Source organism: Rhinoraja longicauda, chromosome 44 (genome assembly GCF_053455715.1).
Source record: "Rhinoraja longicauda isolate Sanriku21f chromosome 44, sRhiLon1.1, whole genome shotgun sequence".
NCBI classification, from domain to species: Eukaryota; Metazoa; Chordata; class Chondrichthyes; order Rajiformes; family Arhynchobatidae; genus Rhinoraja; species Rhinoraja longicauda.
Genome location: NC_135996.1, coordinates 4,001,335 through 4,028,110, shown reverse-complemented (window position 1 = coordinate 4,028,110; position 26,776 = coordinate 4,001,335). Strand labels below are relative to the sequence as shown.

Here is a 26,776-nt window from a genome sequence, read left to right as displayed (position 1 = left end):
CTAAACCTGCACGTCTTTGGAGCGCGGGAGGAAACCGGAGCGCCCGGAGAAAACCCACGCGGGTCACGGGGAGAGAGAACGTGCGGACGGCGCCCGCGGTCGGGATGGCAGCCGGGTCTCCGGACGGCTGGGAGTTGCAGCTTACCAGGAAGAGGATTTTGACCAGGCTCCCGTCGACCTCTTCCACCCGCGACTTCCACCAGGTCCCCTCCCACTCGGTCTTGATCTGCTGCCCGTTCTTCAGCAGCACCATGGGCCTGTTTGGGTAGGCCGTGATGTACTCCTCGATGAAGTCCCGGCACGACGTGTCCTCGATATCTTCCCAGCTCTTCACCACTGCAGGGCAGGGTGCAAGACAACAGCTCAGTCCTTCACTGCAGTCCCCATCACATGGCTTACACACGCACCGTCACACAGATACACGGACACATGTGCACACACACACAATATACGCACACGCACCGCTACACAGATACGCAAACACACACATATACGCACACACACAGTCACGCACCGCGACACAGAGATGGACACAACTGGTCCAAAACGCCGCAGCGAGACTCCTGACGGGTACCCGTAAAAGGGACCACATCGCCCCGATTCTGGCCTCTCTCCACTGGCTCCCTGTACGGTACAGAATCAACTTCAAGCTCCTCCTATTCACGTATAAAGCCCTAAATGGACATTCCCCCCCCTACATCAAAAATCTTCTAACCCCCCTCTCTAACTCCACGTCCTTCAGGTCGGCCGACTTGGGGCTACTCACTATCCCGCGGTCTAGGCTTAAGCTCAGGGGTGACCGCGCTTTTGCGGTTGCAGCTCCTAGACTGTGGAACAGCATCCCTCTCCCCATCAGAACTGCCCCCTCCATCCACTCCTTTAAGTCCAGGCTCAAAACCTATTTCTACTCCCTAGCGTTTGAGGCTCATTGAGGAGGCGCTGGGAACTGTTTGCGTGCTACTGTATGTTTCATTTATTTCCTTAGAACCTAATCAGATGTACAGCACTTTGGTCAACGTGGGTTGTTTTTAAATGTGCTATACAAATAAAATTGACTTGACTTGACATGCATGCACACAGTCACGCACCGTGACAGAAATACACACAGACATATACACACATGCACACACACACAGTCACGCATCGACCGGGACACAGATACACGGACACATGCAGGCACACACATACACATATACACACATGCAGACTAATACACGCACGCACACACACAGTCACGCACCGCGACAGAGATGGACACTTGCACGCACACAGTCACGCACTGTGACAGAAATACACACAGACATATGCACGCAAACACGTACACATAGATGCACGCACACGCAGACTAATACACGCACGCACACAGATACCCACAAACATGCACGTAAACACATACACATAAACGCACACGCAGACTAATACACGCACGCACACAGATACCCACAAACATGCACGTAAACACGTACACATAAACGCACACGCAGACTAATACACGCACACAGTCACGCACCAAGACACACAGATAGACACATGCACGCAAACACGTACACATACAGATGCACGCACACGCAGACTAATACAAGCACACACACACAGACACATGTATAGTCACGCACCGACACAGAGATACCCACAAACATGCACGTAGACACGTACACATAGACGCACACGCAGACTAATACACGCACGCACACACAGTCACGCACCAAGACACAGAGATACAGACACATGCACGCAAACACGTACACATACAGATGCACACGCACGCACACACACACAGTCACTAGGGTTGCCAACTGTCCCGTATTAGGTGGGACATCCCGTATTTTGGGCTAAATTGGTTTGTCCCGTACGGGACTGCCCTTGTCCCAGTGGCTGTAGGCCCGGACACTGTAGGCCAGGACACTGTAGGCCCGGACACTGTAGGCCCGGACGCTGTAGGCCCGGACGCTGTAGGCCCGGACGCTGTAGGCCCGGACGCTGTAGGCCCGGACAGTGTAGGCCCGGACAGTGTAGGCCCGGACAGTGTAGGCCCGGACAGTGTAGGCCCGGACACTGTAGGCCAGGACACTGTAGGCCCGGACGCTGTAGGCCCGGACGCTGTAGGCCCAGACACTGTAGGCCCGGACGCTGTAGGCCCGGACACTGTAGGCCCAGGGGCCCGGCACCACCTAGCAGAGGTTGCTTAGCAACCCGCCTCCCGGCCCAGGCGCTGCCATTGGTGGAGCGAGAAGACCTGGCGCCAACCAGCGATCCCCGCACACTAACACTATCCTACACCCACTAGGGACAATTTTTACATTTACCAAGCCAATTAACCCACAAACCTGCACGTCTTTGAAGTGTGGGAGGAAACCGAAGCCTCCCACACTCCAAAGACGTACAGATTTGTGGGTTAATTGGCCTGGTGTGAATGTAAAATTGTCCTTAGTGTGTGTAGGATACTGTTGGTATGCGGGAATCGCTGATCGGCGCGGACTCGGTGGGCCGAAGGGCCTGTTTCTGTGCTGTATCTCCAGATCAAACCAAACTAGAGGGGCCGTGTGGCCGAATTCTCCTCCTATAAGTCATGGACACCGAGATTCGCAGTGGCTAATCGACGTCATGAGTAGACCGATGGGACTTACAGGGTGTGCAAACAGGGTATAGACAATAGACAATAGGTGCAGGAGGAGGCCATTCAGCCCTTCGAGCCAGCACCGCCATTCAATGTGATCATGGCTGATCATTCTCAATCAGTACCCCGTTCCTGCCTTCTCCTCATACCCCCTCACTCCGCTATCCTTAAGAGCTCTATCCAGCTTTCTCTTGAAAGCATCCAACGAACTGGCCTCCACTGCCTTCTGAGGCAGAGAATTCCACACCTTCACCACTCTCTGACTGAAAAAGTTGTTCCTCATCTCCGTTCTAAATGGCCTACCCCTTATTCTTAAACTGTGGCCCCTTGTTCTGGATAGAGCAGGGTACAGCTAGACAGGGCTACGACGATGGGACTTACAGGGTCTGCAAACAGGGGTACAGCTAGACAGGGCTACGACGATGAGACTTACAGGGTCTGCAAACAGGGGTACAGCTAGACAGGGCCACAACGATGGGACTTACAGGGTCTGCACACAGGGATACAGCTAGACAGGGCTACGACGATAGGACTTACAGGGTCTGCACACAGGGTACAGCTCGGACAGGCCAACGTAAGAGGCATAACCGTCGTCGAAGAAAATGAGGAACCTGCCAAAGGAAATAAAGGACAGAGAGTCAACGGCCTGGGCTTACGCCGAACCCTTGCGCGCGTGGTCGAAGGCCGTTGCCCGTGGTAGCCACTTCCGGCGCCGGGCCCGGCTCGCCCGCCGCAGAACTGCGGAACCACCGAGCCCGGCCCCTGCTCGCTGGATCCACAGACCAGCACAGTGGGGCCTCGACCCGAAACGTCGCCCATTCCTTCCCTCCACAGATGCTGCCCGTCCCCACTGAGTTACTCCGGCTCTTGTGGGTCGACCTTCGGTTGAAGCCGGCATCCGACGTTCCTTCCTGCACAAGTGGGGCACTAGTGATAGGAGCAGAATCAGGCCATTCGGCCCATCGAGTCCACTCCGCCATTCAATCACGGCCGATCTATCTCTCCCCTCCCAACCCCATTCTCCTGCCTTCTCCCCACAACCCCTGACACCCGCACTGATCAAGAATCTATCTGAAGAAGGGTCTCGACCCGAAACGTCACCCATTCCTTCTCTCCAGAGATGCTGCCCGACCCGCTGAGTTACTCCAGCATTTTGTGAATAAATACCTTCGATTTGTACCGGCATCTGCAGTTATGTTCCTACAATCTATCTATCTCTGCCTTAACAACACCCACTGACTTGTGGCCTCCACAGCCGTCTGTGGCAAAGAATCCCACAGATTCACCGCCCTCTGACTAAAGACATTCCTCCTCATCTCCTTCCTAAAGGAACGTCCTTTAATTCTGAGGCTGTGCCCTCTGGTCCTAGACTCTCCCACTAGTGGAAACATCCTCTCCACATCCACTCTACCCGGGCCGCTCACAGTTGGAGAGCAGACCAGCTGTGGGCGGGAGTGCCCGGCCTCGTGCACTACAGTATTGCGTTCAGTTCCTGGCACCGTGTTAAGAAGGACAGATATCGTCGAGCTGGAAAGGGTTCAGAGAAGATTTACGAGGATGTTGCCAGGACTCGAGGGGCCTGAGCTACTGGGAGAGGTTGAGCAGGCTGGGTCTCTATTCCACGGAGCGCAGGAGGATGAGGGGCGATCTTATAGAGGTGTACAAAATCAGGAGAGGAATAGATCAGGTAGACGCACAGAGTCTCTTGCCCAGAGTAGGGGAATCGAGGACCAGAGGACACAGGTTCAAGGTGAAGGGGAAAAGATTTAATAGGAATCCGAGGGGTAACTTTTTCACACAGAGGGTGGTGAGTGTATGGAACGAGCTGCCGGAGTAGGTAGTTGAGGCTGGGACTATCCCAACGTTTAAGAAACAGTTGGACCGGTACATGGATAGGATGGGTTTGGAGGGATATGGGCCAAATGCAGGCAGGTGGGACTAGTGTAGATGGGGCATGATGGTCGGTGTGGGCAGGTGGGACTAATGTAGATGGGACATGTTGGCCGGTGTGGGCAGGTGGGACTAGTGTAGATGGGGCATGTTGGTCGGTGTGGGCAGGTGGGACTAGTGTAGATGGGGCATGTTGGTCGGTGTGGGCAGGTGGGACTAATGTAGATGGGGCATGTTGGCCGGTGTGGGCAGGTGGGACTAGTGTAGATGGGGCATGTTGGCCGGTGTGGGCAGGTGGGACTAGTGTAGATGGGGCATGTTGGTCGGTGTGGGCGGGTGGGACTAGTGTAGATGGGGCATGTTGGCCGGTGTGGGCGGGTGGGACTAGTGTAGATGGGGCATGTTGGCCGGTGTGGGCGGGTGGGACTAGTGTAGATGGGGCATGTTGGCCGGTGTGGGCAGGTGGGACTAGTGTAGATGGGGCATGTTGGTCGGTGTGGGCAGGTGGGACTAGTGTAGATGGGGCATGTTGGCCGGTGTGGGCAGGTGGGACTAGTGTAGATGGGGCATGTTGGCCGGTGTGGGCAGGTGGGACTAGTGTAGATGGGGCATGTTGGTCGGTGTGGGCAAGTTGGGCCGAAGGGCCTGTTTCCATGCTGTATCATCACTCAATGACGGGGGGATTGGGCCGCTGGAGGCCCTGCAGCAGCCTGGGGCTCAGCTGGACCGACCGGGTGCCGCTCCAAGAGGCCGAGCACGTAGACTGGCCGTGGAGCACTTAACAACGTGGTGGTGCAGCGGGTAGAGCTGCTGCCTCACGGCGCCGGAGACCCGGGTTCCATCCCGACCACGGGCGCTGTCTGTACGTTCTCCCCGTGACCTGCGTGGGTTTTCCCCGGGCACTCCGGTTTCCTCCCACACTCCAAAGACGTGCGGGTTTGTTGGTTAATTATTTTGGTAAAATTATAAATCGTCTCTAGTGTGGGTGTGGGATAGTGTTAATGTGCGGGGATCGCTGGTCGGCACGGACTAGGTGGGCCGAAGGGCCTGTTTCCGCGCTGTATCTCTAAACAAAACTAAACCACTGGGGCTTGAAAACGGCGCCACATCAGGCAACTCTGTATACTGTCTCAGTGCAGAAACATAGAAAATAGGTGCAGGAGGAGGCCATTCGGCCCTTCGATGCAGCATCGCCATTCAATGTGATCACGGCTGATCATCCACAATCAGTGCCCCGTTCCTGCGTTCTCCCCATTTCCCTCGATTCCATTAGCCCCAAGAGCTCTATCTTCACACACGACTGTGTTCCTGCATTCGACACCAACACCATTGTCAAGTTTGCAGACGACACAACGGTGATCGGGCTGATCACCAACGGTGATGAAACAAACTACAGAGCGGAGGTGCAGAACCTGGCGGACTGGTGCTCTGATAACAACCTGTCCCTAAACACCTCCAAGACCAAGGAGCTGATCATCAACTTCCGTAGGTCACATAATGGTGAATACGCTCCGATCTTTATCAACGGGGACAGTGTGGAGAGAGTGTCAAGCTTCACGTTTCTGGGCACTCACATTTCGGAGGATCTCACATGGTCCACTAACACTGCTGCGCTGGTCAAGAAGGCACAGCAACGATTGTTCTACCTGAGAACACTGAAGAAGTCTGGTCTACCCCAACAGCTGCTGACGACCTTCTACCGCTGCACCATAGAGAGCATCCTAACGCATGGCATCCCTGTGTGGTATCTCAGCTGCACGGAGGCAGAGAGGAAAGCTCTACAGCGGGTAGTCCATAGAGCTCAGAGGACCATCGGGACACAGCTACCAGCCTTGGAGGGCATCTACAACACACGATGCCTCAGAAAAGCCACCAGCATCCACAAAGTCTCCTCACACCCCGGCAACAGTCTGTTCAAACTTCTACCATCGGGCAGACGATACAAGGCCTTCTACGCCCGCACCTCCAGACTCAGGAACAGCTTCATCCCCAGGATCATAGCTGCTATGAACCGGTCCTGCTGAGCCGGATGGTCACATCGCACAGTGAACCGGCACAGATCTACTTGCACTTTATACTGTTTTAAAACTGTTCCAATTTGTTTCATTGGGTTGTTTAAATTAATTCTGACTAGCTAATTAATTTATTGCATCGTATGGGAGGGGCATTCCCAATCTCGTTGTACCCCCGTACAATGACAATAAAGATATATTGTATTGTATTGGATTGTAACTCTCTCTTGAAAGCATCCAGTGAATTGGCCTCCACTGCCCTCTGTGGCAGAGAATCCCAGATTCACAACTCTCTGGGTGAAAAAGTTTTTCCTCATCTCAGTCTTAAATCCTTAAGTCTCTAAAGTCTAAAGGGTGTGGGATGGTACAGCATGGACTCGGGGGGCCGAAGGGCCTGTTTCCGTGCTGCATCTCCAAAGCCGAATGTGTGATGGATAGTATGGCGTGGACTGGGTGGGCCGAAGGGCCTGTGTCAGCGCTGTGTCTCTAAAGTCTAACGGGTGACGTTGGCCGGCGTGGACTGGGTGGGCCGAAGGGCCTGTTTCCATCCGGTGTGTCTCAGTCAATCAGCTTCAGGTTCCTTCCCATCTGCTCACGGCGTGGCCCAGCGAGTGACAATGGGGTTGGAACCAATCCACCCGAGACATAAACAGAAAGCACAAAGGGACTGGAGGCTGTGGAAAATATTGGCGGGTCAGGCCACGGGTTTATTGTTGTGCTGTGTGTCCTTCACACAGCAGATGGAAAACATGTTGTTCACAGGAACAAGTGGGGGGGGTGATGGTCAAGTGACGCTCACAGACTGCGCGACTACTGTGGTTGCCAACTGTCCCGTATTAACCGTAGGTCCGGACACCGTTGTAGGCCCGGACAGTGTAGGCCAAGCGATCAGCGACCAGCGATCCCCGCACACTAACACTATCCCACACCCACACTAGAGACGATTTATAATTTCACCAAAATAATTAACCTACAAACCCGCACGTCTTTGGAGTGTGGGAGGAAACCGGAGTGCCCGGGGAAAACCCACGCAGGTCACGGGGAGAACGTACAGACAGCGCCCGCGGTCGGGATGGAACCCGGGTCTCCGGCGCCGTGAGGCAGCAGCTCTACCCGCTGCACCACCGCGTTGTTAAGTGCTCCACGGCCAGTCCAGGTGCTCAGCCTCTTGGAGCGGCACCCGGTCGGTCCAGCTGAGCCCCAGGCTGCTGCAGGGCCTCCAGCGGTCCACTCCCCCTGTCATTGAGTGATGATACAGCATGGAAACAGGCCCTTCGGCCCAACTTGCCCACACCGGCCAACATGCCCCATCTACACTAGTCCCACCTGCCCACACCGGCCAACATGCCCCATCTACACTAGTCCCAACTTGCCCACACCGGCCAACATGCCACATCTACACTAGTCCCAACTGCCCACACCGGCCAACATGCCCCATCTACACTAGTCCCACCTGCCCACACCGACCAACACGCCCCATCTACACTAGTCCCACCTGCCCACACCGGCCAACATGCCCCATCTACACTAGTCCCACCTGCCCACACCGACATGCCCCATCTACACTAGTCCCACCTGCCCACACCGACCAACATGCCCCATCTACACTAGTCCCACCTGCCCACACCGACCAACATGCCCCATCTACACTAGTCCCACCTGCCCACACCGGCCAACATGCCCCATCTACACTAGTCACACAGCTGTAGGCCCGGACGCTGTAGGTCCGGACACCGTAGGCTCAGACAGTGTAGGCCTGGAGACCGCCTAAAGGAGGTTGCGTAGCAACCCGCCTCCCGGCCCTGGCGGCCGCCATTGCGGGAGTGGGAGCACGAGGCTGCTTGCTGGGCGACGTCACCTTTTGTCCCTTATTTGCGAGTGAGAAAGTTGGCAACCCCAGCTATAATGCACGAGAGAAGTCCCTCGTCCCTCGCCCCCCCACCCCCCCTGATGCTCAAAGTATTCGCCTCGTGGCACTTCCAGGCTGTACCCAACAGTGGGCACAATGCCGGCAAATGAGGGCATGGCTGGCAACAAAACCGCACAGCCCCAGATAGCGGTCAAACCCACCAACCTACCTTCCACCTGGGACCCTCATCGTCCTCCCGCCCTCCTGACTCAGCGGGTCAGGCAGCATCTCTGGAGAGAAGGAATGAAGGGCCTCGACCCGAAACGTCACCCACTCCTTCTCTCCAGAGATGCTGCCTGACCCGCTGAGTTACTCCAGCATTTTGTGTCTCCCTTCGATTTAAACCAGCACCTGCAGTTCTTTCCTACACGTTTTGACGCCCTCCCGCCAGTTCTGACAAGGTCTGCCCCACCGTTAGTTTAGGAAGGAACTGCAGACGCTGGATTAATCTGAAGATAAGACACAAAATGCTGGAGGAACTCAGTGGGACAGGCAGCCATTCCTTCTCTCCAGAGACAATGCCTGTCCCACTGAGTTACTCCAGCATTTTGTGTCTATCCACCTTTAGTTTAGTTTAGTTTAGACGGCGCCCGTGGTGGGGATGGAACCCGGGTCTCCGGCGCTGCATTCGCTGTAAGGCAGCAACTCTACCGCTGCGCCACCGTGGCCGCCCATCTTTGGCAGTAAGCCAAGTGTGACGGTTTGCTGGCCTCGATAGCCCCCCCCCCCCGCCGGCAGGGTGCACGCTAACGGGCAGCGGGACTCCGACATTACAGAGACCGACCGGCCTTCGAGGAAGGAGGGCAATTGCTCGCGAAGGTGTCGAGGAATCTTCCCTGGAGTTACGGAAGGCACTGAAAACACCCAGCTTCCTCCCGCAGCGTTCCCACGGGAAGGTTGCTAGGATTCCAGGAGATACCGGGATCTCGTGCTCTGGCTCCCCCGGCTGTACACAACGAAGAGTGCGCGGCCCGGAGAGAGTGGATGTGGAGAGGACGCTCACACTAGAGGGAAGAGTCCGGGACCAGAGGGCACAGCCTCAGAGTTAAAGGACGTTCCTTCAGGAAGGAGACGAGGAGGAATGTCTTTAGTCGGAGGGTGGTGAATCTGTGGAACTCATTGCCACGGACGGCGGTGGAGGCCAGCGGTAGAGTTGCTGCCTCACAGCGGTTGCAGCGCCGGGTTCCATCCCGACTGCGGGCGCCGTCTGTACGGAGTTTGCACGTTCTCCCCGTGACCTGCGTGGGTTTTCTCCGAGATCTTCGGTTTCCTCCCACACTCCAAAGACGTGCGGGTTTGTAGGTTAATTGGCTTGGTAAATGTAAAAATTGTCCCTGGTGTGTGTGTAGGATAGTGTTAGTGTGCGGGGATCGCTGGTCGGCGCGGACCCGGTGGGCCGAAATGGCTATGATGTTCGGTAGGTTAGGTGGCTATGATGTTCGGTAGGTTATCTCAATGGTGTCAGGTTAGGTAAGGGGGAGTGCAGCGAGACCTGGGTGTCAATAGACAATAGACAATAGACAATAGGTGCAGGAGTAGGCCATTCGGCCCTTCGAGCCAGCACCGCCTTTCAATGCGATCATGGCTGATCACTCTCAATCAGTACCCCGTTCCTGCCTTCTCCCCATACCCCCTCACTCCGCTATCCTTAAGAGCTCTATCCAGCTCTCTCTTGTGTGTGTGGGATAGTGTTAGTGTGCGGGGATCGCTGGGCGGCGCGGACCCGGTGGGCCGAAGGGCCTGTTTCCACGCTGTATCTCTAAATCTAAACATCTAAATCTAAACAACCTCCTCTGGCAAGCACCAGACCGCCCAACATTTGATTTTACAAATTCATAATTTTCATGTCCAAAATTCAGAATTTTACATCAAAATTTATAATACAACTTTGTAATGCAACTTTTCAGCAAACAAAAAGGTACGCACGCCAAATGCGCGTACGGGTTAAGCTACATTCATGTGTGAAAAACAACGATTATTTCCAACAGTCTGTAGTTCTTGGGCTACATGTACAATGTCAGGCCTACCATGAGTATATTCTAGTAGAAAATAGAAACATAGAAAATAGGTGCAGGAGTAGGCCATTCGGCCCTTCGAGCCTGTACGCACCTCCATTCAATATGATCATGGCTGATCATCCAACTCAGTATCCTGTACCTGCCTTCTCTCCATACCCCCTGATCCCTTTAGCCACAAGGGCCACATCTAACTCCCTCTTAAATATAGCCAATGAACTGGCCTCAACTACCTTCTGTGGCAGAGAATTCCACAGATTCACCACTCTCTGTGTGAAAAAAAACTTTCTCATCTCGGTCCTAAAAGACTTCCCCCTTATCCTTAAACTGTGTGACCCCTTGTTCTGGACTTCCCCAACATCAGGAACAATCTTCCCGCATCTAGCCTGTCCAACCCCTTAAGGATTTTGTAAGTTTCTATAAGATCCCCCCTCAATCTTCTAAATTCCAGCGAGTACAAGCCGAGTCTATCCAGTCTTTCTTCACATGAAAGTCCTGCCATCCCAGGAATCAATCTGGTGAACCTTCTCTGTACTCCCTCTATGGCAAGAATGTCTTTCCTCAGATTAGGAGACCAAAACTGTACGCAATACTCCAGGTAGTAGTTATAGAAAGCTTATTGAACGGAAATACTTTTTACAACACAAAGAAAATATTGTTTTGATTTGTTTTTTCAATTTTGCTTTCCCCTTACACATCCCAATTCTCTTGGTATTGAATAAAAGAACAATGGTCCTAAAATGTATGGCTAAGTTATGAAGAAAGAGTTTCATTTAAAACTGCACATAGCTAATTTCCAAATTCCTAATGACCTCATTGAAGACATAGTTGCTCCAGTGGTCTTCGACAGCAAATCATAACAGTCCATGTCCCCCCCACCACCACCCCCCCCCCCTACTCCCCCCCCCCCCACTACCCTCAGGGCAGGGCGAAGGGCAAGGCATGTGTTTTGCGGAAAAAATTGAGGCGAAATCGTAATGGCAAAAATGAAATAAGAAAGTGGAAACTCTCCGCTAAATTCGGAAAGGTTGGGAGGTCTGATGCGTGAAAAAGTTGCCCCTCAGATTCCTATTAAATCTTTTCCCCTTCACCTTAAACTCATGTTCTCTGGTCCTCGATTCCCCTTCTCTGGGCAAGAGACTCTGTGCGTCTACCCTCTCAAGATTTTTTACACACCTCTATACGATCACCCCTCATCCTCCTGCGCTCCAAGGAATAGAGTCCCAGCCTGCTCAACCTCTCCCTGTAGCTCAGACCACACGAGCCCTGGCAACATCCTCGTAAATCTTCGCCGCGGCCTTTCCAGCTTGACATCCTCGCTGCAACGTGGTGCTCAGAATAGAGCACGATACTCTAAACGCGGCCTCACCAACGCCTTAAACAACAGCGATATGACTGCCCAACTTCTGTACTCAAAGTGTGGGAAGGAACCGCAGATGCTGGTTTGAACCGCAGATGGACAAAAAACGCTGGAGCAACTCAGCGGGCAGGCGGCATCTCTGGAGAGAAGGAATTGGTGACGTTTCAGGTCAAGAACGTCACCTATTCCTTTTTATCCAGAGATGCTGCCTGACAAAAAATGCTGGAGTAACCCAGCGGGTCAGGCAGCATCTCTGGAGAGAAGGAACGGGCGATGTTTCAGGTCAAGACCCTTCTTCAGACTTGACCGAATGCCCCGGTCGATGAAGGCCAATGCGCCAAAAGCCTTGTTGGCCGCCCGGTCCACCCTACCCAAGGCGAGCACCGGTGAAGCGCGCCCCCCCCTCCAAGCCTGCCGCCCCGGTGCCAGGCTGACTCACCGCGTCTTGTTCTTGGTGTTGGGCATCTCGGCCACGACGCCGGCGTAGAGCCAGACGGAGTTGCCGTCCTTGTACTTGGCCACCACCCGGCTGCCCACCATCAGCCGCTCGGCCAGCGGGTGGTAGTCGTAGGCCACGTGGTTGCCCGACAGCAGGCTCTTGCCCTTGTTGTCGAATTTCACCTTGAACTTCTTGTTGGGGCCTGGGGAGACGAAGCACAGGACGCTCACTCGTAAACTGTGGCCGTGTGTACGGTACGCACTGCCTCACCTGCCCTCTCATCATTGTACGCACTGCCTCACCTGCCCTCTCATCATTGTACGCACTGCCTCACCTGCCCTCTCATTTAGATTAGAGATACGGCGCGGAAACAGGCCCTTTCGGCCCACCGGGTCCACGCCGACCAGCGATCCCCGCACACCAACACTAACGGCGGCACGGTGGCGCAGCGGTAGAGTTGCCGCCTTACAGCGAATGCAGCGCCGGAGACTCGAGTTCGATCCTGACTACGGGTGCCGTCTGTACGGAGTTTGTACGTTCTCCCCGTGACCTGCGTGGGTTTTCTCCGAGATCTTCGGTTTCCTCCCAAACTCCAAAGACGTGCAGGTTTGTAGGTTAATTGGCTTGGCAAATGTTTAAAAAGAAATTGTCCTTAGTGGGTGTAGGATATGCGGGGATCGCTGGGCGGCGCGGACCTGGTGGGCCGAAGGGCCTGTTTCTGCGCTGTACCTCTAAATCTAAATATAAAAACCTACACCCACTCGGGACAATTTTGCCATTTACCAAGCCAATTAACCTACAAACCCGCACGTCTTTGGAGTGTGGGAGGAAACCGGAGCGCCCGGAGAAAACCCACGCAGGTCACGGGGAGAACGTACAAACTCCGTACAGACGGCGCCCGTGGTGGGGATGGAAGCCGGGTCTCCGGCGCTGCATTCGCTGCAAGGCGGCAACTCTACCGCTGCACCACCGTGACCGCCCTTCATTGTGTTCACTGGCTTGCCTGCCCTCCAAACATTGTCTACCGATCAGCCAAATCATCATGACCTGATGAGCCAAAACATTATGACTACCCGCCTAACATGCTGTTGGTTCTCCGTGTGCAGCCCCATATGCAGCAGGGTGCGATGCACTGTGTATTGTGACACATTCCTCCCGTGACCACCATTAACGTTTCCTGTGACTTGTGCCACAGTCGACCTTCTGTCGGTTCGGACCAGATGGGATAGCCTTCGTTGCCCTCGCGCATCGATGAGCCTTGGGCGCCCAACACCCTGCCTGTCGCCGGTTTGTGGGTTTTGCCCTCCTCAGACCACTGTCGGTCGGTCGGTACTCACCACTGCTGACCGGGAGCACCCCACAAGCCTTGCCGTTTCAGAGATGCTCTGACCCAGTCGTCTGGCCACAACAATTTGGCCCTTGTCAAAGTCGCTCAGGTCTTTACTCCTGCCCATTTCTCCTGCATCCAACACGTCAACTTCAAGAACTGACTGTTCACTTGCTGCCTAATATATCCCACCCCTTGACAGGTGCCATTGTAACAAGACAATGAATGTGATTCACTTCACCTGTCAGTGGTCATAATGTTTTGGCTGGTACACTGCCTTACCTGCCCTGCCATCAATGTATATCCAGCATCACAAAACGCTGGAGTAACTCAGCAGGTCAGGCAGCATCTAGGAGAGAGGGAATGGGTGACGTTTCGGGTCGAGACCCTTCTTCAGACTGATGTCAGGGGAGGGGGCAGGACAAAGAAAGGATATAGGTGGAGACAGGGAGAGAACTGGGAAGGGGGAGGGGAAAAGAGGGACAGAGGAACTATCTAAAGTTGGAGAAGTCGATGTTCATACCGCTGGGCTGCAAGCTGCCCAAACGAAATATGGGCTGCTGTTCCTCCATATTGTACACCCAGTGAGAGGAAACATGTTCCCAATGTTGGGGGAGTCCAGAACCAGGGGCCACAGTTTAAGAATAAGGGGTCGGCCATTTAGAACGGAGACGAGGAAAAACTTTTTCAGTCAGAGAGTTGTAAATCTGTGGAATTCTCTGCCTCAGAAGGCAGTGGAGGCCAATTCGCTGAATGCATTCAAGAGAGAACTGGATAGAGCTCTTAATGGATAGCGGAGTCAGGGGGTATGGGGAGAGGGCAGGAACGGGGTACTGATTGAGAATGATCAGCCATGATCACATTGAATGGCGGTGCGTACAGGCTCGAAGGGCCGAATGGCCTCCTCCTGCACCTGTTGTCTATTGTCTTACCTGTGGTGACGATGGCGATGAGCGCCCCCTTGTGCCAGGTCTTGGTGCGTTTCTTGCCCAGGATGCGCATGCCCTTGAAGAGGTCCCCGTCCTTCACCACCTCGCCGTCCTCCATCACGGTCAGACTGGGCTGCCCGCCGGGGGCCGCGGCGACCGGAGGCGCTGGCTGCAGCGAGGGGCGGGCATGGGGGCTGCAGGTGGACGACAGGGTGCTGGTGGGAGAGGAGGGCATGGAGAGGGTGGCAGCGGGGGGCTTGCCCTTGTCGGGCTCCAGCGGGGCGCGTGACGCATCCGTCAGCACGGCGGGGTCTGCTGGGGGAACGGGCGAGAGAGAGAGATCAGTCAGACCACTCAGACCATGTGTCCTCCCCCCCTCTCCCCCACTACCCTACCCCCCACCCCTCCTACTCCCCTCCCTCCATTCACCCCTCCCCCACCCCCTCACCTTCCCTCCACTACCCCACCCCCCACCCCACTACCCTCCCCCACTCCCTCACCTTCCCTCCACTACCCCACCCCCCCACCCTCCCCCTCCCCTCCTACTCCCCCCCTTCACCCCACCTCCACTCCCCCTCCCCAACCCCTTCCCTTCTACCCCCACTACCCTCTCCCCACCCCTCCTACTCCCCTCCCTCCCACCCCACCTCCCCCTATCCTCCTCCCCCACCCCCCTCCCTTCTACCCACCACTACCCTCCCCCACCCCCTTTCACCCCATCTCCTCTCCCCCTCCCCTACCCCCTATCCCCTCCCTTCTACCCCCCACTACCCTACCCCCCCACCCCCACTACACTCCCCCTCCCCCCTTTCACCCCATCTCCACTCCCCCTCCCCCCTACCCCTCCCCCCATTTCCCCCCACCTCCAGTCCCCCCTCCCTTCCTCCGATCCGCCCACCCCACTCTACCCCCCTCCTCCCCTCCCCCCATTTCCCCCCACCTCCATTCCACCCCCAGTCCCCCCCCCTCCCTTCCTCCGACCCTCCCACCCCCCACCGCCCCATTCACCCACCCCATCCCCTCTCAACATCAACAGGCCTCACGCTACTCAGCGAGGCGCGGCCAGCGGCGAGACGAGGCGAGCGGCGAGACGAGGCGAGCGGCGAGGCATGTGTTTTGCGGAAAAATGTGAGGCGAAATCGGAATGGCGGAAATGAAATAAGAAAGCGGAAAGTTTGGAAGTGTTGGGGGGGTCTGATCAAAGCATGGTTAGTCGGGAAGTTCCGGCTATTGACCGCTCAGGCCCTCAGAGTCCCGGCAACGTGGTGGTGAGGAACGCTGCTCCCACTGACCTGGCTGAGTGGCCGAGGAGCGCGGTAGCTCCGACACGGTTGCCCCCGGCTTCCGGGAAACCGCCTCCACAAACTTCTGGACATCGCGGGCAGACTTCCGCATGGCCGCCATGGCGTCTCGTAGCTGGGGGGGGGGGGGGGGGGGGGGAGGGAGCAGGGTGGAGTGAGCGAGAGGGAGGGAAGGGGACAAACACAATATGGCCGAACGCACCGCCCATCATGTGCGTGTGTGTGTCTGTATATATACTTATGTGTGTGTATATGTGTGTGTATATGTATGTGCGTGTATGTACACAAAGGTAGAAGACACAAAATGCTGGATTAACTCCGCGGGCCAGGCAACATGTGCATGTGTGTATATATACATATGTGTGCTTATATGTATATACACAAAGGTAGACAAAAAGTGCTGAGGTAACTCAGCGGGTCAGGCAACGTGTACGTGTGTGTATATATATACATGTATGTGTGTGTACACAAAGGCAGACACAAAGTGCTGGGGTAACTCAGCGGGTCAGGCAACATGGGCGTGTGTGTGTATATATACATATGTGTGTGTATATGTGTGTGTATATGTGTGTGTGTATGTGTGTGTACACAAAGGCAGACACAAAGTGCTGGGGTAACTCAGCGGGTCAGGCAGCATGTGCATGTGTGTGTGTGTATATGCATATGTGTGTGTATATATACATGTATGTGTGTATACACAAAGTGCTGGGCTAACTCAGCAGGTCAGGCAACATGTGCATGTGTGTGTGTATATGCATATGTGTGTATATGTATGTGCGTGTACACAAAGGTAAACACAAAATGCTGGATTAACTCAGCGGGTCAGGCAACATGTGCGTGTGTATATATACATATGTGTGTGTATATGTATGTATATATGGATATATTTGTATACACACACAAACATATACACACACAATGTATATGTACAGAAACATAGAAAATAGGTGCAGAAGTAGGCCATTCGGCCCTTCGAGCCAGCACCGCCATTCAATATGATCACGGCTGATTGTCTACAATCAGTGCCCCGTTCCTGCTTTCTCCCCATATCCCTTGATTCCGTTAGCCCAAAGAGCTAAATCTAACTCTTTCGTGAAAACATCCAGTGAATCGGCATCCACTGCCCTCTGTGGCAGAGAATTCCACAGATTCACAGCTTTCTGGGTGAAAAGGTTTTTCCTCATCTCAGTGACAATTTATAATGATAAATTATATAAATTATATAATTACCACCACCGTGTCGCCCGGGATGTTAGGGGTACAGTGCGATTGTCCCTAGTGTGTAGGATAGTGTCCAGTGAACCAGGTGGTCATTGTTCATTCACTGCGATTGCCAGTGTGTAGGATAGTGTACTGTACGCTTCGACTGTTCCTAGTGTGTAGGATAAAACTAGTTTCGTTGTTAGTTTAGTTTAATTTAGTTTTGAGATACAGGGGGGGCAAACAGGCCCTTCGGCCCACCGAGTCCATGCCGACCAGCGATCCCCGCTCACTATCCTACACTAGGGGCAATTTATAATGACACCAACCCAATTAACCTACAAACCTGCACGTCTTTGGAGTGTGGGAGGAAACCGGAGGTCCCGGAGAAAACCCACGCGGTCACGGGGAGAACGTACAAACTCCGTACAGGCAGCGCCCGTAGTCGGGATCGAAGGAGTGTCTCTGGGGGATGTGAGGGGCACAGAGCCATTGTCCCAAGCGTGCAGTTTAGTTTAGAGATACAGCGCGGAAACAGGCCCTTCGGCCCACCGGGTCCGCGCCGACCAGCGATCCCCGCACACTAACACTATTCTACACCCACAGTGGACAAATTTTACATTTGCCAAGCCAATTAACCGACAAACCTGCACGTCTTTGGAGTGTGGGAGGAAACCGGAGATCTCGGAGAAAACCCACGCAGGTCACGGGGAGAACGTGCAAACTCCGTACAGACGGCGCCCGTAGTCGGGATGGAACGCGGGTCTCCGGCGCTGCATTCGCTGTGAGGCGGCAACTCTACCGCCGCGCCACCCAGTGCAGGATAGTGCTAGTGTACGGGGTGATCGCTGTACACTGCGGCCGTCCCGGGTGCGTGGGACGGTGCCAGTGTACACCTGGTCGACGGTCGGCGCGGACTCGGTGACCCGTTTACACGCCGTCTCTCCCTAAAGCTCTCCGTCTCCTCGGCGGGTAAAGTGGGGCACGTCCCCTCGTGCGCGCGGGGGCCACGGGGGGGGGGGGGGGAGAACGCGCACCCTCGCCAATTAGGAAAAGGGGAGATGCAACGTGACCTGGGTGTCGTGGTACACCAGTCATTGAAAGCAAGCATGCAGGTGCAGCAGGCAGGGAAGAAAGCGAATGGTATGTTAGCATTCACAGCGAGGGGATTTGAGTTTAGGAGCAGGGAGGTTCTGCTGCAGTTGTACAGGGCCTTGGTGAGACCACACCTGGAGTATTGTGTACAGTTTTGGTCTCCTAATCTGAGGAAAGACATTCTAGCCTTAGAGGGAGTACAGAGAAGGTACACCAGATTGATCCCTGGGATGGCAGGACTTTCATATGAAGAAAGACTGGATAGACTCGGCTTGTACTCGCTGGAATTTAGAAGACTGAGGGAGGATCTTATTGAAACATATAAAATTCTTAAGGGGTTGGAGAGGCTAGATGCGGGAAGATTGTTCCCGATGTTGGGGAAGTCCAGAACAAGGGGGTCACAGCTTAAGGATAAGGGGGAAGTCTTTTAGGACCGAGATGAGAAAACATTTCTTCACACAGAGTGTGGTGAGTCTGTGGAATTCTCTGCCACAGAAGGTAGTTGAGGCCAGTTCATTGGCTATATTTAAGAGGGAGTTAGATGTGGCCCTTGTGGCTAAAGGGATCAGGGGGTATGGAGAGAAGGCAGGTACGGGATACTGAGTTGGATGATCAGCCATGATCATATTGAATGGCGGTGCGTACAGGCTCGAAGGGCTCGAAGGGCCGAATGGCCTACTCCTGCACCTATTTTCTATGTTTCTATGATACGAGCGGGGAGACTTCTTACCAAGGACGGCTCTCGGGTGATCTTGCTCAGCGCCGACATGGTGGACGATGAGGGGGCCATTCTGCCCGTCTCCACTGTTGGGAGAGAAGGCGATGGGTCAGGCCGAGATTATTGTCGCATGCATTGGAAAGGCGAGGATAGACAAAAACATTGACTTCTCTAACGTCAAGCAACCCTTGCTCTCCCTCTCTCTCCCTCTCTCTCCCTCTCTCTCCCTCTCTCTCCCTCTCTCCTCCCCCCATCCTCGTTCTCCGACCAGTCTGACTGTCCCGTTAATTACATTTTATCTCGGTACACTTGCATGTCACCTTCCCCGAGCCAAACAACCATCCATTCTACATTTCCCTCGATCTTGCCTTGCTTAGTGGCTAAATGGATCCAAGACTACGGCTTGCAGTGTTGAAGGCATGTTGGCCTTCATAACAAGAGGAGTTGAGTATAGGAGCAAAGAGGTCCTTCTGCAGTTGTACAGGGCCCTAGTGAGACCGCACCTGGAGTACTGTGTGCAGTTTTGGTCTCCACATTTGAGGAAGGACGTCCTTGCTATTGAGGGCGTGCAGCGTAGGTTCACCAGGTTCATCCCATGGATGGCGGGACTGTCATACGAGGAAAGATTGGAAAGACTGGGCTTGTATTCACTGGAATTTAGGATGAGAGGGGATCTTATAGAGAAGTATAAAATTATAAAAGGACTGGACAAGCTGGACTAGCCGTGTCTAAGACTCTCAGACTAGCCGTGTCTAAGACTCTCAGACTAGCCGTGTCTAAGATTGTCAGACTAGCGGTGTCTAAGGCTCTCAGACTAGCCGTGTCTAAGACTGTCAGACTAGCGGTGTCTAAGGCTCTCAGACTAGCCGTGTCTAAGACTCAGACTAGCCGTGTCTAAGGCTCTCAGACTAGCGGTGTCTAAGACTCTCAGACTAGCCGTGTCTAAGGCTCTCAGACTAGCGGTGTCTAAGACTCAGACTAGCCGTGTCTAAGACTCTCAGACTAGCCGTGTCTAAGACTCAGACTAGCGGTGTCTAAGGCTCTCAGACTAGCGGTGTCTAAGACTCAGACTAGCCGTGTCTAAGACTCAGACTAGCCGTGTCTAAGGCTCTCAGACTAGCGGTGTCTAAGACTCTCAGACTAGCCGTGTCTAAGGCTCTCAGACTAGCGGTGTCTAAGACTCAGACTAGCCGTGTCTAAGACTCTCAGACTAGCCGTGTCTAAGACTCAGACTAGCGGTGTCTAAGGCTCTCAGACTAGCGGTGTCTAAGACTCAGACTAGCCGTGTCTAAGACTCAGACTAGCCGTGTCTAAGACTCTCAGACTAGCCGTGTCTAAGACTCAGACTAGCCGTGTCTAAGACTCTCAGACTAGGGGTGTCTAAGGCTCTAAGACTGTGAGGCTCTCAGGCCCGAAGGCTCTACTGCAGCGTCGCAAGCTCTCTGACCCCGCGCCATGTCTCTCACCGGTCTCCACGGCCAGCACGTCATCGTCCTCCTCCTCCTCCTCGTCATCCAGGATCTCGATCACCTCCGAGGCCTCGGGCACCCGCCGGGCAGCCTCACTCTGCACCGTCTCATCATACAGCAGCCCCAGGTCAGTGTACAGGTCCTTCACCATCGACTCACACACCTCCACCGACCTGCAAAGGGGGAACGGGGCCTCGCGTCAACACTGGGGGGGAGAGGAGGGGAGGGAGGGAGGGGAGAGGAGAGGGAGGGGAGAGGAGGGGAGAGGAGGGGGGAGGGGAGAGGAGGGGGGAGGGGAGAGGAGGGGGGAGGGGAGAGGGGGGAGGGCAGGGGGAGAGGCTCGGAGCCCAGCACTCCATCCCACCCCCACAACCCCCCTCACTCCCACCCACCCTCACTCCCACCCCCCCACACCCCCACACACATCGGGCTCCTGTGGTCGGAGCTCCCCGCAGTCGATCCCTAACAAAGGGACCGCCAGCTCCACAATGTTACAGCCGCAGTACAGACGAAGATACGGTGAAAAGGTCGCATCTCCGTCGAGGAAAGAGATTAAAAAAAGGTTTCCCCCTCACATAATACAAAAATTAAACGTGCACCAAAAACATACAAGTAAACACAGACCAAAACAGCAAAAGAAAAAAAAGACGAGGCAGGCTGTTGGGGCGGCTGCCATGTACCAGCGCCAGCACTTCACTGGAGCCTATTGACCGACAAACTTGTACGTCTTTGGAGTGTGGGAGGAAACCGGAGCGCCCGGAGGAAACCCACGCAGGTCACGAGGAGAACAAACGTACAAACTCCGTCCTCTGACACCCGTACTAATTAAGAATCCATCTTCCCCCGCCTTAAATATGTCCACGTGACAATAAACTGAAAGGTAGACATAAACTGCTGGAGTGACTCAGTGGGACAGGCAGCATCTCCGGAGTGACGTTTTGGGTCGAGACCCTTCTTCAGACTGATGTCGGGGGAGAGGAGGATACACAGATAAGGAGGTGCAAGATACATAGATAAAGAAGGACAACGAAAATAGGACGATGGGAATGGAGATCCCGCACATGACGATAAACAAAACTGCAGGACACAGAGTTGAGGGTGGGGCAGGGGGTGCGTTACCTGGAGGCATCTTCGAACAGCCCGTCCACATGAGCCACCTCGGCCTCCTTCTTCTCCACCCAGCTCTCCAGCTCCAGCAGAGCGGCCTTGCGTTGCTTCAGGAAGTCCACCTTCTCCAGCTCCTTGTCGATCCACTCGCGGAGCTCCTCCATCGAGATGCCCAGGTCTTCCACCGCCATGTCCACGCTGTCGGCCGACGCCATCGCTCCTCGCCCCTTCGGGAAAGAAGACGGCGCCGTTCAGGAAGGAGCTGCACAGACGCTGGTTTACACCGAAGATAAGACCCAAAATATGCCGGAGTAACTCAGCCTGGACAGGCAGCATCTCTGGGCAAGGGTCTCGACCCGAAACATCACCCATTCCTTCTCTCCAGAGATGCTGCCTGTCCCGCTGAATCACTACAGCATTTGATGTCCATCTTCATAATTTAGTTTAGAGAGGCCTCACAGCACCAGGGACCCTCCATTTTGAAAAAAGGCACTACAACTCCCAGAATCCACCCCACCAACCACGTTACAAGGGGTGCGACCAAAATAGACTACAACTCCCAGAAACCACCCCATCCACGTTTCAAGGGGAATGGTCGGATAACTACAGCTCCCAGAATCCCACCCTCACCACCATGTTACAAGGGGCGACTGAAGGACCGGTCCACGACTCCCAGAATGCTTTGCCCGGCCACTATAAGCGAGTTCGGTATCTCGATAATCGCAAGGAATCATGGGTTTGTCAAAGGTCATTCGGGATAAAACAAAAGTGAACGCAACGCTGCATAAACTGCGAGTACATTTTGGCTCCGAGCTTTCGTCTTCTTTGGATGTGATATTGGTTATGGCTGACCCAAATTATGATGATATGACACTGGATGATTTTCTGCGATGGAAAGTCGAAGCTTTTTTTTTTAGCGGATACCATTTCATCCTGGATGCTGGGCTTTGATCTGGGTCCAGACTTCTTTGGCGATTGTCTAAATGTTCTTGGTACTGTTCCCTTCCCTTCCCAACATCGCATTTTCATTGCTTTGCGCTTCACACACTTGCATAGGTTGTCCAAGTCTTTCTTCGAAGAAAGCCCGGCCAACAATCTCACAGATCTGTCGGTCTTGATATTGCCACAAAAACCCGTTTTGGCTGCAGCATTCTCCAGTTTTAGTTCCAATTCCCCTACCTTGCCTTCCAACATTTCAACTTTGCCGGGCAGTTTGTTTATGTCCTTGTGTTTTTGGATGCATCCCCTGCAATTGCAGCTCTCTTGACAGCTGCACCTGCACGCGTAAGTGTGATCCACGGCACAAGCTCGCAAACCCTTGCTGTCTGGCCCATCGTCGACACGTTGGTCAACGTTAGTTGCCGTCTCCGACTGTCTCCTTTTACTTGGCGGCTTCTCGCCTCTGCATCTCAGGAGCACGAGATTGAGGACCGGGTCCGGGTTGAGCGCCGTAGGCTCGCCGTCCACGAAGTGCTTGGAGCACACGCGGCTGTTGCCCTTGGGGTGAGGCTGCCAACGCTCGCCTTTCTCGTCCGTCCGGTCGATCAGTTGGATCCAGCGCGAGCGGGCCGCTCCGTCCTTCGTCTCTGTCGGAAACGGGTAGAGCGTGAAGGGAGGCGGGCAGAAACAGTTCCCTGTTGCAAATTTACAGTTGTGGCTCCCACACCATTTCTGTATCCACTTATCCAGGTGATACGTGCTGCTTCCACAGCCCAAAATTGCACAATTGCGCATGGCTTTGCCCAGTAACATATAAAATAAAATAAATAACAAAGTCAATTATACGTCACTTCAAATAGCGTTCTGTGAGCATGTCCATTACAATGCACAAGAAAATGGTCAAGTGTATTGAACTAGTTTATACAATCACAAGATTATAACAGAAAATTAGAATGTCAAATATTGATTAAAATTATTGCAATGTAATGGGAAACAGAAGAGATAGCGCAGCGGTAGAGTTGCTGCTTTACAGCGAATGCAGCGCCGGAGACTCAGGTTCGATCCTGACTACGGGTGCTGCACTGTAAGGAGTTTGTACGTTCTCCCCGTGACCTGCGTGGGTTTTCTCCGAGATCTTCGGTTTCCTCCCACACTCCAAAGACGTACAGGTATGTAGGTTAATTGGCTGGGTAAATGTAAAAATTGTCCCTAGTGGGTGTTAATGTACGGGGATCGCTGGGCGGCACGGACTTGGAGGGCCGAAAAGGCCTGTTTCCGGCTGTATATATATGATATATGATATGATATGATATGATCAGTCAGGAGACTCGTGACTAAGTTTTGTACTACACAACTTTACTTACACATCTACATGCAGAATTCATTCAAGAGACCATATCATATCATCATATCATATCATATACATACAGCCGGAAACAGGCCTTTTCGGCCCTCCAAGTCCGTGCCGCCCAGCGATCCCCATACATTAACACTATCCTACACCCACTAGGGACAATTTTTTTCATTTACCCAGCCAATTAACCTACATACCTGTACGTCTTTGGAGTGTTGGAGGAAACCGAAGATCTCGGAGAAAACCCACGCAGGTCACGGGGAGAACGTACAAACTCCTTACAGTGCAGCACCCGTAGTCAGGATCGAACCTGAGTCTCCGGCGCTGCATTCGCTGTAAAGCAGCAACTCTACCGCTGCGCTACCGTGCCGCCCTATCGCAGGCTCGGCGATCGTTTCGCTCAACACCTCCGCTCAGTCTGCCTTAACCAACCTGATCTCCCGGAGGCTCAGCACTTCAACTCCCCCTCCCAGTCTGACCTTTCTGTCATGGGCCTCCTCCATTGTCATAGTGGGGCCCAGTGCAAATTGGAGGAACAGCATCTCATATTTCGCTTGGGCAGCTTGCAGCCCAGTGGTATGAACGTTGACTTCTCTAACTTCAAATAGTTCCTCTGTCCCTCTCTTTCCCCTCCCCCTTCCCAGTTCTCCCACTGTCTTCCTGTCTCCGACGACATCCTATCTTTGTCTGAAGAAGGGTCTCGACCCGAAACGTCACCCATTCCTTCTCTCCCGAGATGCTGCCTGACCCGCTGAATTACTCCAGCATTTTGTGAATAAATCCTATCTTTATCCCGTCCCCTCCCCTGACATCAGTCTGAAGAAGGGACTCGACCCGAAACGTCACCCATTCCTTCTCTCCAGAGATGCTGCCTGACCCGCTGAGTTACTCCAGCATTTTGTGTCTTCCCAGAAGTCAACAAACGTGCATACAGTCTATGGCCGTGGATTAGTACAGTGAGGTGAAAACCCCACAAATACTTTTCATTATTATCTATTGATAGTTATAGAAATCATACATTTCATTCTCTCCCCCCCCCCCAAAACAAAAACAATAAAAAATGGTTGTTATTCATCGTCACGATCTCGCTCACTCACTGAAGCATAAAACAATAAAACCACCAAAATTATCATAGTTTTGTACAAATGAGCCATAAATACACCTAGTTAATAGTTGTGAAAGCAGTATTTTCTTACCTCGAAGAAGAAAAACTGGAAAATACGTATGAAACGCAGGTCTGTACACACACAGTAGCTCAGCTGGCGAGAATGTTTATCCCGAATGACCCATGACCTGGGCGTGCGCACTTGTAAGACCGAACTCGCTTATAAGTACTACAACTCCCCTTTGCTGACAAACGCTCAGGATGTGTAGCTCCCTGTTAGAGTGAAGGGCAAAGCAGGCAAATGGAAGGAAGCTTGGCTGACGAGGGAAATTGAGGCGTTTGTCAAAAACAAGAAGGACAGGTATAGGCAGCTGGGATCAAGTGCATCCCTGGATGAGTTTCGGGATCTAAGGAATAAACTGAAAAAGGAAATCGGAAGGGCAAAAAAGGGGCCAGGAGACAGCTCTGACGGGTAACGTTAATGACAATCCCGAAAGATTTTATAAATACATAAGGGGTACGTTCTCCCAGTGAGCTGCGTGGGTTTTCTCCGAGATCTTGGGTTTCCTCCCACACTCCAAAGATGCACAGGTATGTAGGTTAATTGGCTGGGCAAATGTTTTTTAAAAATTGTCCCTAGTGGGTGTAGGATAGTGTTAGTGTGCGGGGATCGCTGGGCGGCGCGGACCCGGTGGGCCGAAGGGCCTGTTTCTGCGCTGTATCTCTAAATCTAAAAATTAAAAAAATCTAAAAGGTGACTAGAGAGAGTGGGACCTCTCAGGAATCTAAGCAGTCACCTCTGTGTGGAGCCACAGGAGATGGGTAAGGTCCTCAGTGAGTATTTCTCCTCTGTATTTACTGTGGAGAAAGATAGGACGGAAGAACTTAGGGCAGTCAATAGAAGTGTCTTGAGAGCAGTCAGTGTTACCATCGGAGAATTATCGAGATTAGGCAAGATTAGCAAATTTGCTGATGATACAAAAGTGGGTGGTTTTGCAAATAGTGAAGATGGTTGTGAAAAATTGCAGCAGGATCTTGATCGATTGGCCAGGTGGGCTGAGGAATGGTTGATGGAATTTAATAGGAAGAAATGTGAGGTGTTTGCATTTTGGAAAGTCTAACGTGGGCAGGACCTACACAGTGAATGGCAAGGTTCTGGGGAGTGTTGTAGAGCAGAGGGATCTAGGAGTGAAGGTGCATGGCTCCTTGAAGGTCGAGTTGCAGATAGATAAGGTGGTCAAAAAGGCTTTGGGCACATTGGCCTTCATCAGTCTGAGTATTGAGTATCGATGTTGGGAGGTCATGTTGCAGCTGTATAAGACGTTGGTAAGACCTCATTTAGAGTATTGTGTTCAGTTCTGGGCACCATGTTATAGGAAAGGTATTGTCAAGCATGAAAGGGTTCAGAGAAGATTTAAGAGGATGTTGACAGGACCAGAGAGTCTGAGCTACAGGGAGAGGTTGAGTAGGCTGGGTCTCTATTCCTTGGGAGTGCAGGAGGACGAGGGGGTGATATTATAATAAAGGTGTATAAAATCACGAGAGGAATAGATCGGGTAGATGCCCAGAATCTCGGGGTAACTTTTTCACACAAAGGGTGGTGGGTGTCCAAACTATAGTTCCCATATTGAACAAAAAGGATTACAACTCACAGAATGACCCCCCCCCCCCCCCACATTACAAGCTGAGTGACCGGATATGGCGTGACTGTACCCCGCCTCCATTTTGAAAATATGAAACTACAACTCCCAGAAAGCTTCACATCACCACCTCCATTTTGAAAATATATGAAACAACTCCCAGAATACTTCACACCCTAGCCCCATTTTTCGAAAATATGAAACTACAACTCCCAGAATGCTTCACAACACAGTCTCCATTTTGAAGATATATGAGACTGCAACTCCCAGAATGCATTTTGGACAATATATGAAACTACAAGTCCCAGAATGCTTCACACACCTCTGCCACCATCTTGGGGAATGAAACT

At 53.2% G+C, this 26,776-nt stretch overlaps 2 protein-coding genes across 2 annotated transcripts in view; both read right to left on the bottom strand.

Annotated features, from left to right (window-relative positions):
* Window positions 1-25,364, bottom strand: LOC144612308 (histone-lysine N-methyltransferase SETDB1-like). Its single transcript, XM_078431888.1, has 11 exons — window positions 24,878-25,364; window positions 22,313-23,124; window positions 21,401-21,615; window positions 20,279-20,454; window positions 18,825-18,898; window positions 15,791-15,914; window positions 14,502-14,813; window positions 12,243-12,444; window positions 3,155-3,228; window positions 146-336; window positions 1-6 (listed from the first exon to the last, which is right to left on the bottom strand). Exons 2-11 carry the CDS (start codon window positions 23,120-23,122, stop codon window positions 1-3), a joined length of 2,184 nt encoding a protein of 727 aa, XP_078288014.1. The 5' UTR covers window positions 23,123-23,124; window positions 24,878-25,364.
* Window positions 1-26,776, bottom strand: part of LOC144612287 (AN1-type zinc finger protein 5-like) — a 58,275-nt gene that overhangs the window by 4,573 nt on the left and 26,926 nt on the right. The gene's annotated exons all lie outside the window — the stretch shown is intronic.